The following is a 16,352-nucleotide window of genomic DNA, read 5'->3' as shown; positions in this document are numbered from 1 at the left end:
ATTCTTTGGTACTGCTCTTAAAGCTAAGCAAAAATGTGTAACAATTTAATATGAGTCCAGAGGGACTCTTAATAGTTGAGTAGTCTAGATTTGTTTAATTATTGTTGACCTTGTTACCCTTCAAGCACTTCAACAGCCAATTCATTGTCTTGGGAAGGAAGCTGAATCAGGTAGTGTATGAAACACCTGATGTAGAGGTATAAAATAGTTGTTTGCAAATCCAAGAACAGAGAGCTTTTTTCTATATGCAATATTAATTTTTCTGCTCCATGACAACTATTAGAAAACAATTTTCATTTCCTGTGGTAGTAACTCCCCCTGAGACAAAAGGGTAATCTAGTAACTGGTATTTAAAGTATTATTAGATGTGAACAAGGCAGATAACAGGTAGCTGTTCACACAGACCACCATAATCCAACATTGGTGGGTGAACAGAACTTCACTGTGTGAAGCTGTAAGGTATTCAATGTGACCAAAGGTGTAGGAATATAACAGCTCTTGTGTATAAACTCTTTATTGTGTTGAACAATTTATAGACGTTATAGATCTTATTTCTAGGTGATGCAGTTTTATTCAGAAGAATTAACAAAAGAATAAACTAAAGTAATTGTTTTTTTAAGCAATATTACTGTACAAAAAGATGATACACAAAAATTCTCTTCATCATAGGTGGAATAGTATGAAAGCATCTTTATTTTAAAGGGTGGCTGTACTTCCTTTTGTAATGTCACAAGCTTGATGCATGCAAATAATATTTTTCATATTTCATATGTTCATATTTTGTTTGGCTGTTTTGCTGGTTTAGACTACAGATGATGTTGTACTGTGTAGTGTAATAGAACAGTTTTGTGTAGCCCTAAACTACTTCATTCATAGGTGAATAGTTTTTTATTGTGGAGAAATCATGACTTAAAACTCATTTAATGAAACTTTGAAATGCTGATGTAGGATATTGCCCAAGCAGATTCCTTTGGTGGTTTTACATGTCTCTTAATGTTTTTTTTTAAATATGTAGTGATTCAGAGGATATTAAAAAGAAAGCAGAGGGGATTTCCAAAAAGAGAAGCATGTCCAGTTCCTCTGATACAGAGTACACTTCATCAGATGAATGTTCTTCAGGATCCAAGTCAGAATCTGACTCTAAAAGTGACTCTGAGTCTGGAATATCTAGAAATGCTACCTCTAATAAGGTTAGTAAGGTAAAATACGTTTTTTTAAGGCCTGTATAAAATACGAGAATGTGTATCTAACCATCTATCCATGTTTCTTTCTGTTGGAGTGAGGACGGGTAGCAGTTTTATGCATACCTAAAACAATCCAGAATTTATGAAAAAAAATCTTTTTACTTTTCATAGAGAGATGAGTCAAAAAGTAGTTTGATAGTTTAAGCAAGTAAGAGTGTTTTTATAACAAAAACCCTGAATTATAAAAATATAAATTACAAAATTTCAGTTTATTATTTTATGTTATTTTTAGTCCTTATAGATGAACAATAATAGAATCTAATTATTTTTTATAAACAGAATATAATATTTTTCTAGTAGTCTGTTATTCTTTTATAATAAAATTAATTGTTTTTTAATTTAATTTTTAGGTTATTGTTGAATTGGTGAAACTTAATACATGCATGTGATGGTTATTTTATTAAAATTTAATCTTAAAGTATAGCTATAATACCTGGGTCTGAGAGGAAAGAAAACCAAGAACCAAATGTTTGTACATTGTTTTTTAAATGTTTAAAGATGTTCTAATAGAACTCTTAGCTTAGTTTTAAATTTTTCTGTTAAAATTGAGAATAGTACAGTTAATGAATCTATAACTGAGATTTATATATAGATTAGTAGCATTAATATTCCTAATGAGCAATCAAATTTTACTTACTGTCTGTGTTTGATAGGAATATAGAGTCCTGTTACTTCAAATTCTGTTAGCTTTCTTAAAACAGATATGAAATAGCAAGCTTTATAATACATATTTTTTTAATTGGTTTCGAAATATGTGAAGATGCAAGAACGTGCAGCAGAGTCATTCATGTGTCAGTTGGGATTTAATTGCTTACCTTAGTGAAGAAAAAGAGCCTAAAAGTTCATTATTCAAACTAGTGTTATAGAATTAACTATTCATACTATTAGCATTAATTGGTTACTGTTTACCCACGTACCTTGTATTTAAAAATAAATAAAAATAAATAAATGAGGAACTTTTTGCTAAATCTGTTCAGGAAGAAGAGTAAAAGAATTTCTGACACTTATTTTTCTGTTACCAAATACTTCCTATGCAATTCTTTCTATATATTTACCAAAACAAAAGTTGAAGAGTAGAATTGTAGCTCAGAAATTTCCATTTAAATTCTGATATGTGGTATTGAAAATAAAGTGAAACTTAATTTCTCTTAATGCATTTTAAATTAAGCTAAGCCATTTCAGTCAGGACTCCTGTATAGATGGCAGATTAGTCAAAATAGACATCCTTTGTTGCACTTCTAGCAATTTTTGAAGCGGTGAATAGGTGTTGATTAGTTAAGAGGTAAGGCCATTACTTGATTAGGCTGTTGAGGCATGTATTTCTTTTAAATAAGGAGGCAAGGCTCCCCATTTCTCGAAATCTTTAACTAATATTGTACATGATCTTTGTTTTGCAACTTCATAGGTGTACCTAGAACTCTTGAGTTGTGACCTTAACTTTTAATCTGTTCCCTTCTTCAACCAAGTAGAACAAAAGATGAAGTGAGGCTGTATTACATGACAAGTGGAAATGTGTTTCCATGTTTTGATCAGTTTCTTGCCCCAATAATGCATTGGGTAACACACCTGTATCAAAAGGTTTTTTCTTCCAGAGCAGCCAGACTGGATCCTGCAAAAAAATGGTAGCACAAAAAATACAACTTGAATCCACTTAGAATAAACTGCTTTGATACTAGATGGGACATGAATTAATTGTAACAGTTTGCAACTCCCCATATCATCACAGTATTTTTTCACCAGAAGGTTATACATATTCTGATGTGCTTAGTTCTGAGAGGCACTGCAAAGCCATGTTCAAACTATCTTCTCTCTGCTGCATTTTTCCATTTTTCTCAGGGTATTGACACTGTGTAGATAATTTCTGTCACTATAGTTCTCTAAACTGTTTGGTTCTTTCACAGGATATGTGAGGACTACTAGCATAAGAAGCTTTTTGTATTTTAAAACACTGAATGTGTGAAGTCAAATACACTGAATATGAGAACTGGAATGTCCAAGAAGCTTGGGGTTGAATTGTTGAAGTCGATGGAAAGTTGTCAAAGCCTTGGATTTTAAGAGAAGAGAAGGAACATTGCAGTAGTTCTGAAGTCTTACTTGATTAAGAAGCACCTAAAAGGAAATGTGTTAGGAACAAGAAGTATTTTTAAACAGTTGACAGAAGAGTTGATAAGAGTAGAGTCAAAAGATAGAAGGGAAAAATTGTAAAGCTTTTAAACATCACAAAAGACATTACAACAAATAGGAATGTGTTTATATGCATGGCAGCAAGAAAAGTAGCGAGGAGATTATTGAAAAGCATAGAGCTCACTGTGCAGAAGCTAAATGTTCCTAAAATTCTTTTTCATTTAGAAATTAGCACATTTAATATAAGGGCAACAAACTTGGCTGATGAATGGTAAACATCAATGGTCATATGTTAAGGAGTTAATTTAATGTCCTTGAACAAGAACTGTTTCAGTATATGGTATTAATCCCTGGAACCTTAAAGTTAGTTTCCATTTAAACCATGTTCGATGCCTGCATTCAGGTATTTCTAGTACTTGTTTATTTTTAGACATGTAGTTAGATAAGGTGGTGGGGGAAAAGAAACACAGGTATTTTTTATTAGAGGTGATTGCTATGCTAACTAGCTTAATAGGGTTTTTTGACAGAAAACTGTTTTGAGCCCTGTAATGATAGATGAAGGTAACTGATGGTAACTTAGATAACACATTCCAAGCTAGAAAGAAAAAACAATTTTTAACAAACTTTAAAGAAGATTATAGTTAAAGTCTTATATATAGACCCCTTATGTGTCAAGGTACATCTTAAAAGAGCCACACATATTTTTTTCTGCTCCCTTCCTGACTTATTTTCAGACCACCCAGGAAACAGATGGTTTCTGCCAGGCTCTCTGAAATGCGTGCTTTATTCTGATAGTTTGTCATTAGAAAAGACATTGCTTAGGTTATTCTGATATAGTGTTCTTAATTTGGGCAGTCTATATGGGGAGATTATTCATTAAGATTTCGTTTTCAGTAAAACTGAAAAGATTTTCTGAAATGCATAATAATAAAAGAAGTTGTGGTTAGTGAGCTCTATTTTTATGATTTCTCAGTTTGCTACACGTTATGAACTACATTACATTGCAGATGTTTTGGGTGATGTTTACCATTCCTTATATATTGTGTTGGGTGCCATTCCATGTTCTGCAAAATTTTCTTAATAAAAAAGCTTTTATTACATTCACACTGGAGCTTAATTTCTACATACATCCATGCACTTACTGGCATTAAAATACACTACAAAAAAATTCAGATTATTTTCCTGAGTATGTTATTAATGCTTTAGTATTTTTTCTCCTGACAAATCATTTTGAAAAAGCTGTTGTCTTCACTGTAATTGAGCTGCAGTGAATTGAAAAGTCAGTCTCTTGTACTGCAGTCTTTTATATCATTTTGAAATATGGATAATTTGAGGTGTTCAGATATATACTATACTGTAAACATCAATACTGTAGAGCTAAAATGCAGATTTGAGGATGATGCATGTATAATAGGTGTCTCTACAGTGGGATTTTAAAATCAGCTACTGTTGACCTCCTTCTACAAGTATAATACAGTCACTCAGCTGTTAAAAACCTGATCCACTATTTAAAAAATATACAAAAACAAATTGTCTATCTTTCTGCCTGATCTCCTTTCAAGTGCTAACACAATGGAAACAGTGGGTGATCTGTCAATGCATTTGGATTGTCAGTGATGGTTTTGTATAAATATTGGGAGGATAAGAAATAAAATTCGCACAGCAGAATATGATTTCATCTGCCTTTTCTCTGCAGCTCCATGGCTCATGCTGCGGTGTGAAATTCTCATTTTACACACTTTGCAGGCGGAGCACATGAATTATGCATTGAGCAAGAGAAATCTCCTGCTTCAAGTCCTATATGCATTTACCAGGTTCTATCTCTATTATCAAGATGAATTGCAAATGGAGAAATGTTTGATGGAATATACCTTAACTTCTTTGTTTAGTGTTCTGCTTTTCCCATAGTGGGCTTTCTTGGTAGAATACTGTTAGGGTTATATTGTAGGCTTAGTTTTAAGAAAAAAAAAAGGAAAAATTGTGTTACAGAGAAATGTCAGACACGTCAGAACCTTTTTATTGTCTAGATTTCAAATGCAAATCTTTTTTTCCTCAATTGAAGTATCTGCAGTCATTGGCTATTTATTGGTCATAGACAGCCAATCAATTTTCTTTTCTTGGAAAAAACAAATTAAAAATAATCATGTTTATTATAGGCAGGACCCACATAAATAGATTTCTTTGGTGTTTTCTACAGAATTGCACACAATTAATGTACATACCTGCATATCTGTACGTAGAAATACATATAAGCATGAAATTACTTGTGTGGTTTTTGTATATATAGCACCCAAACACATATATGAGTAGCCCAGTATTTTCTTAAGCTTCAAACACTCATTTGAAGTTGGAAATAAGACATGATGACACTTAAACATTACCTTTATCTGGATTTAATTAGCCCTTGATTTTACATTTCCCAAATGGTAGAGTCAAGTTTATGCATTTTTTGCTTTTTGTTTGGTGGAATTGTTTACTTGCTTGTTCTTTATAGTAAACTGATACACTTAAATGCCCTCTTCTGGTAATATGTGCAGTGAAATTTTTCCTTGCCATACATTCGTTCAGGAATTATTTTTTTTATTTGTGCCTTATTTTAGGACCATTTTATTTTGTTTTGAACTATAAGCAGTAAATTCTCTTGAAGGATTTTTTTCCCCATTTTTAAACATTTTTATGTAGTTGATTCAAAGTAATATCAGTGCAAGGATGGATTTAATCTTATAAAAGTACATATCAAGCCTTGTGTACTTTTTGTACTTGTGACAGAAAAAGCAAACGGAAGCATGCTATTGGTATTATTTGTGACTTAGACTGCCATCTTAGTTGTCTTCAGTAAACAGATCCACTAAACAGTAAGGATTCTTTGGCAGTGACTCCTAATTTTTTAGAAACTTGTACTGAAGCGTATAGAATTCTCCTCCTTTTAGGACTCTTGAGCCACTTTTTAGAGACTTTTAATTGGCTGCATAATAAAGGAGATGGACACAACCCATCTCTATGGAAATATTTAGCAAATATAAAACTATAGCTTTCAACTTTAATCATAGTTGAAAGTAGAATTGTATCTTACGGATAAGTAGGGACAGATGGTGAAAGTTCAGAAAGAAATTGAGGATATTTTTAATATATCTGCCTTTTGTTTAACTGAGTTCTCCTTTAGTCTGTTTTGATTTCTAAAGAGTTTTCTAGTTCAGGAAAATTGTAATTTATAGTAAAGATGCTGGAAATAACAGCTAAACCTGAGATTCAGGGCCAGATATTCACCAAATTATACTATAAAGTGGCTTGGAATTGATCAGAAAGATTGTTACAAAATTGTGTCTCTGATATGAGTAATTCAAGTAGAACTTGTAGTTTATGAAGTACACTATTTGTCCTTTTTCACAGTTCTAAAACAAAAGTAGCCAAAACAAACTTAGTGACTTGCTAATAAGCATATCTCCAAAGAAAGGTCTGGTAGTTGTGAACAGAATGGAGTTCAAGAAACTTGGTTCTGCAGGAGTCCCTCACTAATTCTGGACAAAACATATGAGAAGTTGTATCACTTCAACATCATTTTAAAGCTTTTTTGTAGTATTTTCTTTGTTCAGAGGAGTTTTAGGTTTCAGATAAATCACCAGTAGTAGAACACTCAAATACCATAAGTCATAAGGATCATCAAAGTGTGATGTTGTTAAAATAACTTTTAAAATAGTGGCTCCTGTTCTTTTCATTCCACAAGATGATTCTTCTCCCAGAATACCTCAAGCATATCTGTAGGGATCATGTAAGTGACTACTGTCTGAGCCATGGTATTTATAGGAAGATCATGATAAGTGATTTCATCATGGCTGAGGTCAAACCTGGTAGTCATTACCATCAATGGCTTCAAATAGTGACAACATTGGCTAGCTTCTTTCATGTTCTTTGGAGGGAACCATAGAATTTCTTGCAAAATTGAAAAAAAGTAAATTCATTATTATCATTTGTTTGCAATTGACTATCAAGCTGAGAGACCAGAAGAAAGGGAATGCGACTTGAGAAAAGAGGTGTCATTTTATTCTATGGTGCTGGTTAAAGGAAGTGGTTGTAGCTGCTGAGCTTACTCCAGGCTCTTCTAAAAATTTGTATCCTGAGTGTCTGAAATGCTTAAGAAATTATGGTCTAGATGGGCATAAAGAGATTTACTGATTCATTTAGACTTGTTAATTTCTTAGAAGTGGTAAAATATTTCCCTATGAATTTGGCTGTCACATACTGTTTAAGAGGAAACAGGTAAACTAGAAAGTGTGACTCCTGGAAAGACTACAGTTAAATTACTTGAAATAACTTGGGTAGTGAGCAATGTCTTAAGGTCTAAAGGCAGTTAATATGTTTTATAAAAGAAATTACATAGCCTTCTGTTTGGTATGTGAGCCAAAGAGAACAAGGGAGAAGAAATTCTTCAGCTGACCCAAATGAAAGATGCTTTAGAGTGGGCAGGAACAACATGATGACAAAACTCCTTGATACAGAAGTTTCTGGCTACATCCAAAAATCAATGCTTTGTCCTAAACCTCCTTCTTGGCAGAGTATACTGAGCTGTAACACAGTGAATTCTTTCCTGAATCACCACTGTCTAGACATGCTCTGTAGGTATAGCCAACACTTGCTCTTACAAGATTTGTTTAGAACTTTTTTAGTTATTGAACCAAATTTTGTTGAAATACTCTGTCATGGTACTGGGATTATTACTTCCCTAGTCTTTACTTGAGGTACAGCCCATTCTTATTAGAACTCATCTCGAGCTTAAAACTGACTTTTTTTGGTGACAAAAATCAGTTTCCTTTTAAGTAAATCCCAATAGATAGTTGGACAGAATTCTGTGCTCCTAGATAAGTGCAAGTTACACTATATTTCTTATTGAATAGATTTTGACCTGTTTTTCTTATGAAAACAGAAATGTTAGTACACAAATCTTTTGTCTTAAAGAGATAGCAGCTTTATTTTTTAATGGTCTCAACAGAAGTGTCTGATCTGTCACCAAATGTTTTCTGTGTAGCAACAGTGATTAATATTAGATTAAAACAGGGGTTACAGAAATTCAATTGTGGAATTTAGATACAGTTTAACTATATAAACAAATCTTTCTCAGTAGGTGAATTCTCTGGATGCCACACCCTGAACCTGGATACATTCTGCTTTATGAAGCAGTAAAATAAATGCACTTGCTTTATGAAAGTACTAAATGCTTTTCTTTTGCTGATATAATGAAAGATGAAATATTAATCTATTTTGACAGAAAGAAGAAAAACCAGTACAAGATAGAAAGACTCCAAAAAACCAAGACATGTTTCTCTTAGATTTAGATGATTGTAAGTATCTTGATTAAAGCCTCATTTTTCCCAAGTCATAAAATCAGTTCAGTTAATTCAATGAAGTTGAATTTCTGAAACACTGATTCTGTTAATTTATTCTACTAGTTTCCCGACAAAATAAATGCTTAGACTGTCAAGTTATTTTTAAGAACAGTTACTGCAATATTTTGTTTTATAATTGAGAAATTGTTTCAAAATTTAGAATCTTCCACCACACACAACATTTACTTTGAGAATTTTTATGTGTCTGGACTTGTTTTCTGTTAAAGTGGACTTATTTTCTTGGGTAATAATGGATGTTACTTGTACAACACCTGTGCAATCTATATGCCAATTATGGTACTATATTAAGATGCTAAAAATCACATTTCTAAAGAACTGTGAAATGGTAGTCTTGGAAGGGTAAGATAAAGCTGGCACTGGTTTTTGTCTATGCTTGTAGTACCCTTCTTAAAGTTTACTTCTGTAGGTGCAGCATATCAGAATTGCATTAACATGTACTTTGCATGTAGCCTGTAAGTGAAAATATGCTACATAGTATGTATCAAACTGAAGGATAAAATAGAGGAAAAACAGGAAAGGAGGAGAAAATACTTCTAAAGTAAATCACACAGTCTGTTCATGTATAAGCTGTATATGTATTTTCATTGCTTATTCTGAGTATTGAGGCTATATGTCTGCAAAAGTAATCTTATATTTAGAAACAAGCATATAATATATTCTTCAAATATTCATCAATATGAATACCAATATATTCATCAATGAATATTCATCAAATATGTATGCAAGAATATAACATTTAGATGAGGACGTAAAACTTTTTTGTGCAATGAAAAAGAAATCGCTGTTTTTTTGCAGTATCTTAAATTGTTTTTCCATTTAAGGATTTCTTACGTTTTTGCTTCTAGTTTGTCCTGTAACAACTCCTGTGGCAGTTCCTACAGCAGCTGTTTTGTCCCCAAGTTTAGCAGCAGACCTAGAGGGATTAAGTCTGTCAAGTTCATCAGTCATTGATGTAAGTAGCCTTTAAAACGTGGAAGGGTGCATGTGAGCTTAAGCATTTCACATGTTTTGAGGCCATCATTAAGATGTTTTTTTTACAGTTCTTTCACCTATAGAAGTTTTATATGAAATTATGGTTTACATGCAAGTCTGGCAGCATTTTTTGATCTGTAATTGTATTCTGAAATGTGGATAAAAGTATGAATATTGCATGTCTGAGAAGGATGCCTTCAAGGATTTTTAACCTTATCTTTCAAATTGTCTTTTTCTTTGCCTCAGGGAAACTTTATTCAGAAATTGAGTGTCCAAACGACAGAGGTCTTTCAAATAATTAATCTGCTACACTATCAAAAATAAGCTACAAGAACATCACATACTTGCTAATACTCAGTCTGTTTGTTTATCATACATGCTTCCAATCATGACATTTTGGTACTGGGAAGTAATTTTTCATAAATATATGAAACTTTGCCCCTGGGTGCAAATAAAAAGGGTATAGATTTACAATCATTGGTGTATCAGTATGTGTCATGATTCATTCTGTTAGTGCTTTGTAGTACTTTCCATTAGGGAATCTCAAAACTATAGGTGTAATTAGGGTTAGCAAACTCACGGAGGTAGGGGGTGTTCTTTATTGTGGGAAAGAATAGTAGTTTGTTCTCTTTCAATTGAGTTTTCTTTAGTATTTTGTGTGTGTCCAATTTTTATTTGCAATTTAAATGGAAATTGCAGTGGTATAACAGGGTACATATCCCTGTGAAAATGGATGGATGTGACCAGACAAAATACCAGAGAAACAGGCATTTTTTTAGCCTAGCCATGTTGCTAATGAGGTTGGTGTCTAGAGCCTACGCTGCAACTTTAATAGTCAATGATAACCTACTTTGTGCTGATACAAGAAACAGTAGCTTGCAACATCAAATATTTGTTAAGTAAAGGAGTTACACGAGTTGATTAGATTCAATTCAACTTTGCTTATGATTCAGTTTCATCTTTACAGGCTTCAAGATTTGGTGTTGAAATGGGAGACTTTCAGATAATTTGTTGGATATTAGCCTTATCTAAGATAATTGGCATGTAACGTAAATTTCAAGCAGGCCAGTAACAATCTGGAGACATGCAGTCACTACAACTGATGTGTAGTCATTGATGTGTCACACAGTCTGAAGATGCCAGTAATTCTCTTCCATGTTATTTTGTAGAGCAGTATACAGTCTTAGGTGGCAAGTCTGTGTTTAACATCAGCTGTGGTGTTACTCTTTGCACTCCGCAGTTGCCTCTTTGCCATCCTTTATGGCTTTGACAGCTTAAAACACAAGCTGTCATATGTTTACCTGGCTTTGGGTTAGCTTAAGAATGCCTCTGGTGTCTTTGCTTTACTTCAAAATTATCGCCTTTGAGAATAAATTAGAGATAGCAATCTGTAATGCCATAGGCTTGGGTGCCTCTGCTTGCCAGTGTCTTTATTTCTTTCATTGTCTACAGTACATGAACATTTATTCCACTCCCATATTCATGCTTGCTTTCCTCATGATTGCCGCTGTCCATTTGCTAAACTGCTTCTCCCCATTCTTCCAAAGACACCTACAAAGAAATATAGCTGTTAGATAAACAGAGCTAGAAGGTCCAGGCTGAAGAGTAGAAGTTGTTCTGTATGATGACTGTGCAAACTGCTTCCTCAGTGTTACTGAGGTCTGGTAACCAGCAAAGAAACTGGAACATTTCCTCATTCTCTCTGCTCTGGAAAGAACCCAGCTCATGTAAGATTTAATTGTTTCTGCCTGGACGGTGATTACATTTTGGTCTGTATTCAGTTTTCAGATCTAAACTCAGCTCTCATTGCCTTTGATAGTTGCAGGTGTACATGAGGTCCTTTGCTGAGTTTTCTGCACCAGGGAGCAACGGAAATTAAATACTAACATAAAAACTCATTCTTTCAAATTATATCTATATGTTTAAAAAATCTTAAGTTTGTGCAAGTAGTTAGATAACTACAATCCCGTGATGTTCAGCACCACCAGGTAATTTTCTAAAAATAAAAATATAAAACTGGCTTTTAAGACTTTATGTGGGAATGTGCATCTTCAAATAGTATTTTGAATTTAATCTGTGATGCCTGATTCTAAAGATACTTTAGAAAACTTCTTCCTTCAGTGGGACAGAAAGTGAATATAACTGTAGGGCACATGTCAAACTAACAGTGAGAAATTAATTTATTACTAGGCAATGGAAAGCGTGGAGTAAAAATAGATAAGTACAGTATATGACCCTAATATCAAAGAAATAAAAGAAATGTAGTAGCCACCTATCTTGGAATATGTCGAGCAGTCTATTATTCAAATCATTCAGCGCTATAATTGGATACAGCTTTTAGAAAACTTTTTAACTTCCAAATTCATAGCTGCTGAGTGTTACAAAGAAAGTATAAATACAAGAATGGTTTTACAATTATGGGAAAGCCTACAAAACCAAAATATTCTTGAATAGAAACTGTACAATCTAATGCTTTGTCCTGTGGCTCATTTGCTTTTATCATCATGTTTACATACAGTACATTTCCCCCTCATATAAACACATGTATGCGTATTATAGTTTGTTCCAGGAAAAACAAAATTCTCTTGTAACTCATGGATAACCTTCCAACTGAATGCAAAATATAGTAGATCTGTGTGCATTCTTCTGTCTTGGTACATGTGGTTCATCTTCAGATTTGAGTGAACCAGATAACTGAGGTCACTGGAGGTTTCTGTGAGGATTCTCATGGTATGCAGGCAAGTGACGGCAAAATTAAGTGCTGGAGGAAACTGCAGTCGGCGTTGATTGAGTTTCAGATTAATAATTTGCAGTTTTGAAAAATATGTGAAGATGCAGTGCGAATCAAAAACAAGAGGCAAGACAAAACTGCAAGCTGTCAGCGTGAAGCAGTTATTGGAAAACACTGAAAATGGGTGTTTTCCCCAAAGGGGTGTTAAAAAGTGAAAAAAAAGGAATTGAAAGCAAAACTCATGATTGACCTAAGGACAGGGAGGATTAAAATCTGCTACAATAATTAATAATTTGAGCAAAAATGGTGAGAGGAGAGAAAGGAGAAGTTATAGTAATAGAAGAGAAGCTGAAGAGGGGAGTGATCTGTTCCTCCTGCCACACAGCTGATGACGAAAAAAAAAAGCTAAACCACGTGTTCTCATCTCATTAGGATTTTTAATGGTAATAATGTATCTCCTAAATGTGGAGACCCCTGAGTATGCTGCATAGGATAATTAACTGGTAAAAATGACACATGCTTTTGTGGGTAAAATTAGTGAGAAGGAAATATTTCTTTGGTAGCAAGAAACCTGTTATGGTTCGGAACAATGTTAGTGCAAGGAAGAACTGACAGGTCTATATGAGCTGTGGTGAGAGAAGGTGGATGAGGAAAAAAGTGTGTGGCTGTATGGTCTGAATTTAGTAGTATTTAAGGAGAAAAAATGGTTTCCCCGCCCCCAATTAGGATAGTTTGGGAAAAAGGTCAGGAGTGACTAGGAAAATGTCACAAAAAATGCATGTACCACACTGGGGAGAAAACTCTTGTTGTAGTGGGGAAGTGCTTATATAAATATTTGTTGCAGCAATTTGGACTTGCTATCAATTATTCTGCATATAGAATCGAGGTATAATTGAAGAAGTTATACTGCTTTACTCACTAAGGTTTTATTCAGTGTGTTCAGTGTTTTTTCATGATAGTTGTTGCTACCAATGGTATGTTTCATTGTTCCCTACTACCAGGCCTTCCAGAGAAACTGTTTAGGAAGGGAGGAGTACATCATCTTGTTTTCTTTTTCATATCTTCTAAAGAACTTTTGACCAATCTACACTTTAAGAGCTTCTTTGGAATGGTTATGTATGAAGAAGAAATAATAGCTTTTGTCAAAAGTCAAGGTCAAGCTGCAGACCTGTCAAATCAGATGATAAATACATTTAATTTTAAATTGAGTACAGACTTGGAGAATTCCTTGAGAAATAGCAAACATGAACACCCTCAATATTTAATTAAACGTATTTTCAGACTAGGAGAACACCTTAGATGGTATTTTATTTCTAAGTTGTTGACATAGTCTTTAGAGGGGAAAGACTTTTTTATAATTTAAGTGGCTTTGTCCACTTAGGCTGTTTCTAATACCACTATAACATGTCTTAAGACTGACTCTGAAGTGTATTATTTTCCTGTTTGAAGCATCTCTGCTTAGAAGTACTGGGCACACAAAGGTTGCAGTAATGGGTTATATAACGGCTGTAGTCTGGTATGCAGTTTGCAAGAAAGGTTAGCATGAGGTGTTTTAAGAATTTTCAAAATCCTGCAATAGAGAAATAAATAGTAGTTATTCCAAATAGTTATTGGCATGCACTTCATGATTTTTTTTTTTCAGAGGTTTGCTAGCAGAAATTATTCTTTAACTATGTACGTTTGTCATTCATATAAGCTCTGGTCTAAGTGCTTACCTCAGAAATGGCTGCATCAGAAGAAACATTAACTTAGTATTGTTGTGAAAGAGACATAGTGCAACCACTTATGATAGCAGCAGATTGTGGGGAATGGTGGTCTTCTGCCCATTGTTCTCAGGCTGATTTTGATCAATTACCATTGTTTTTCAAATAGTTAGTTTTACATTTCTGTAAGTATATCCATACCCTCTTAAGGATGCTTGTAAATTTTTTTACTCTGGCAAAAGAGGATGCTTTTAAATAAGCTTTCAATATTAGTCACAGCTTCTCTTCTATCCTTAGTTTTTGTAGTCCTGTGTTAAGAAAACACAAGCATATGATAGAATTTTATTAATTTTATAGCTTAGCATTTGCCCTCTTGTTTTTTAGCTTCCTGTAAGGAGTCTTATCTCTTTGCTGTTTCATCGCAACATTTTTCCCATATGTTCAGTGTTTCCATTATATTTCTGAAGCCCATGTTTTAATATACAGATTGAAATTGGGAAGGTTTGTTGTGGAGAGGTGAAGGGAGAAAGTGTGCCACAAGACAGTCTACATGTATCCTATTCCTGGGAATGTTCATGAATTTGCTTGTGTTGTTGACCACAACTGCACATTAGACAGAGATATTTGTGCAGTTCTGCAGTTTACAAGCATAATTTGTGAAGGTGGGCTTTTTCCCTGGGAACAGTCCCTGTTGTGCCCTACAGGATTTGTAACTGCCATAAAGCATAATTGAAACCATATTCTACAGTGTGTGTTAGTAGGGTGCCTAGGAAAATTTGTATGTGTGAAGCAAGTGAAAAGGCGTAGTCTTGGATTTAGGAGTTAAAAAATAACTTTGTCTTAGTGCCGCCCAAAATTCAGCTATGTGGCTTATTAGGTGTGACTGATGTTGGTGGGAAGGCAGTGTGGTCCAATGGATACAGAACTGGGTGTTACAAATGGAAAATGAGTTCTATTTTTGGCTTACTACTTGCTGTGTGATCTGGAGGGAGTATCTTAATCTTTTCCATTTGAAAAATGAGGATAATGATGCTTACTCACCTTGGGAAAGCACTTGGAAATCTACAAATGTATGTAGCTGCTCATCAGCAGATATTAACTATTGCCAAGCTAGAAGAAGAAATGAAACAAAGACTCCCACATACTTTTTTTTCCTCTTTGTTCCTGTAAAATTGCTATATAGGTGGATGCTCTTAAATTGGTTACAGAGAATATGTGTAGCATCAGATATTTGAAAGCTATACTGTCCTTTCAAAAATTGCTTCCACATACTTCTAAAAATATTAGCTTGGAAGACATTAATCACTTGCCTTGACACTACTTGCTTGTTATTTCACCTCTATTCTTTACTTATAAATGCATTTACAAATATTTGTGATATTTAATAATGTTTACACATCTCATGCTTATTAGATGCATTCATTCTTAAAAAAAAATTGTGCTTCAAAATCTCTCTCAACTTATTTTCTTCAAATATATATACACTATAAATAAGATACTATTTATAATTATAAAAATTATATAAATATAATGTGTAAGTAGTTAGCAAATTGTATAATAATGTAATTGTATTCTGAATGACCAGGTTACTGATTAACTTGATTCGGTCCTATATTGCTATTTTGCTGTTTTGTTATCTTTGAGTTACAAAGAATAACCCAGCATTCAAATGTTGTATTTAAAAATAAAAGTGCCAAAATAGCAAAATAAAGTGCAATTGCAATATTAAAGTCTTATTTATACAATAGAAATTAAATTGTGGGGATATCACAAAACAGAAGCTCAGTTAAATAGGTTACTGTGAGGACACCTTTTGATCATTTTTTGCCTTTCATTAAAATTAAGTAGTGTCCTTAAAACTAATCCAACTTTTAAAAATATTTTTTTAATATAATTAGATGCTTAGGTTTATGGCAGAGTTTAAAATAATGCTTCTTTTTCTTTCCAACATGAAGAATATATTTATTGTGCTCCTTAAAATAGAGCTGCTTGTAAGCAGGGTTGGTGCCAGGTGTTTAAAAACAAGCATGTGTGATGCATGATGATGATTCCATAAGTTAGTCTTTAAATGTGTATTGTGGTAATGTGTGTAAAACATAGTGTGTCTGTATGTGTTTTATGCTCTGTAACTCAGACAGAAGAGAGAGGTAACCTAAGCTGTATTTTTCTGTTATTT

At 33.6% G+C, this 16,352-nt stretch overlaps 1 protein-coding gene across 6 annotated transcripts in view; it reads left to right on the top strand.

Annotated features, from left to right (window-relative positions):
- Positions 1–16,352, top strand: part of AP3B1 (adaptor related protein complex 3 subunit beta 1) — a 153,885-nt gene that overhangs the window by 91,297 nt on the left and 46,236 nt on the right. For 5 of the 6 annotated variants that reach the window (XR_011678941.1, XM_071425249.1, XM_071425247.1 and 2 more), the window contains exons 20-22: positions 1,016–1,199; positions 8,632–8,704; positions 9,616–9,722. Coding sequence is in view for 5 of the 6 variants with exons in the window: in XM_071425249.1 (XP_071281350.1) it covers positions 1,016–1,199; positions 8,632–8,704; positions 9,616–9,722 (364 nt within the window). In the remaining variant the exon portion in view is untranslated. The remainder of the gene's footprint in view (positions 1–1,015; positions 1,200–8,631; positions 8,705–9,615; positions 9,723–16,352) is intronic. The other variant, XM_071425248.1, reaches the window with a different exon arrangement.

Source organism: Agelaius tricolor, unplaced genomic scaffold (genome assembly GCF_023055355.1).
Source record: "Agelaius tricolor isolate 1412-34295 unplaced genomic scaffold, bAgeTri1.0.p SCAF_4, whole genome shotgun sequence".
Classification (NCBI taxonomy): Eukaryota; Metazoa; Chordata; class Aves; order Passeriformes; family Icteridae; genus Agelaius; species Agelaius tricolor.
Note: the sequence above shows the minus strand (reverse complement) of the source record. Positions and strands in the feature narration are given on the sequence as shown.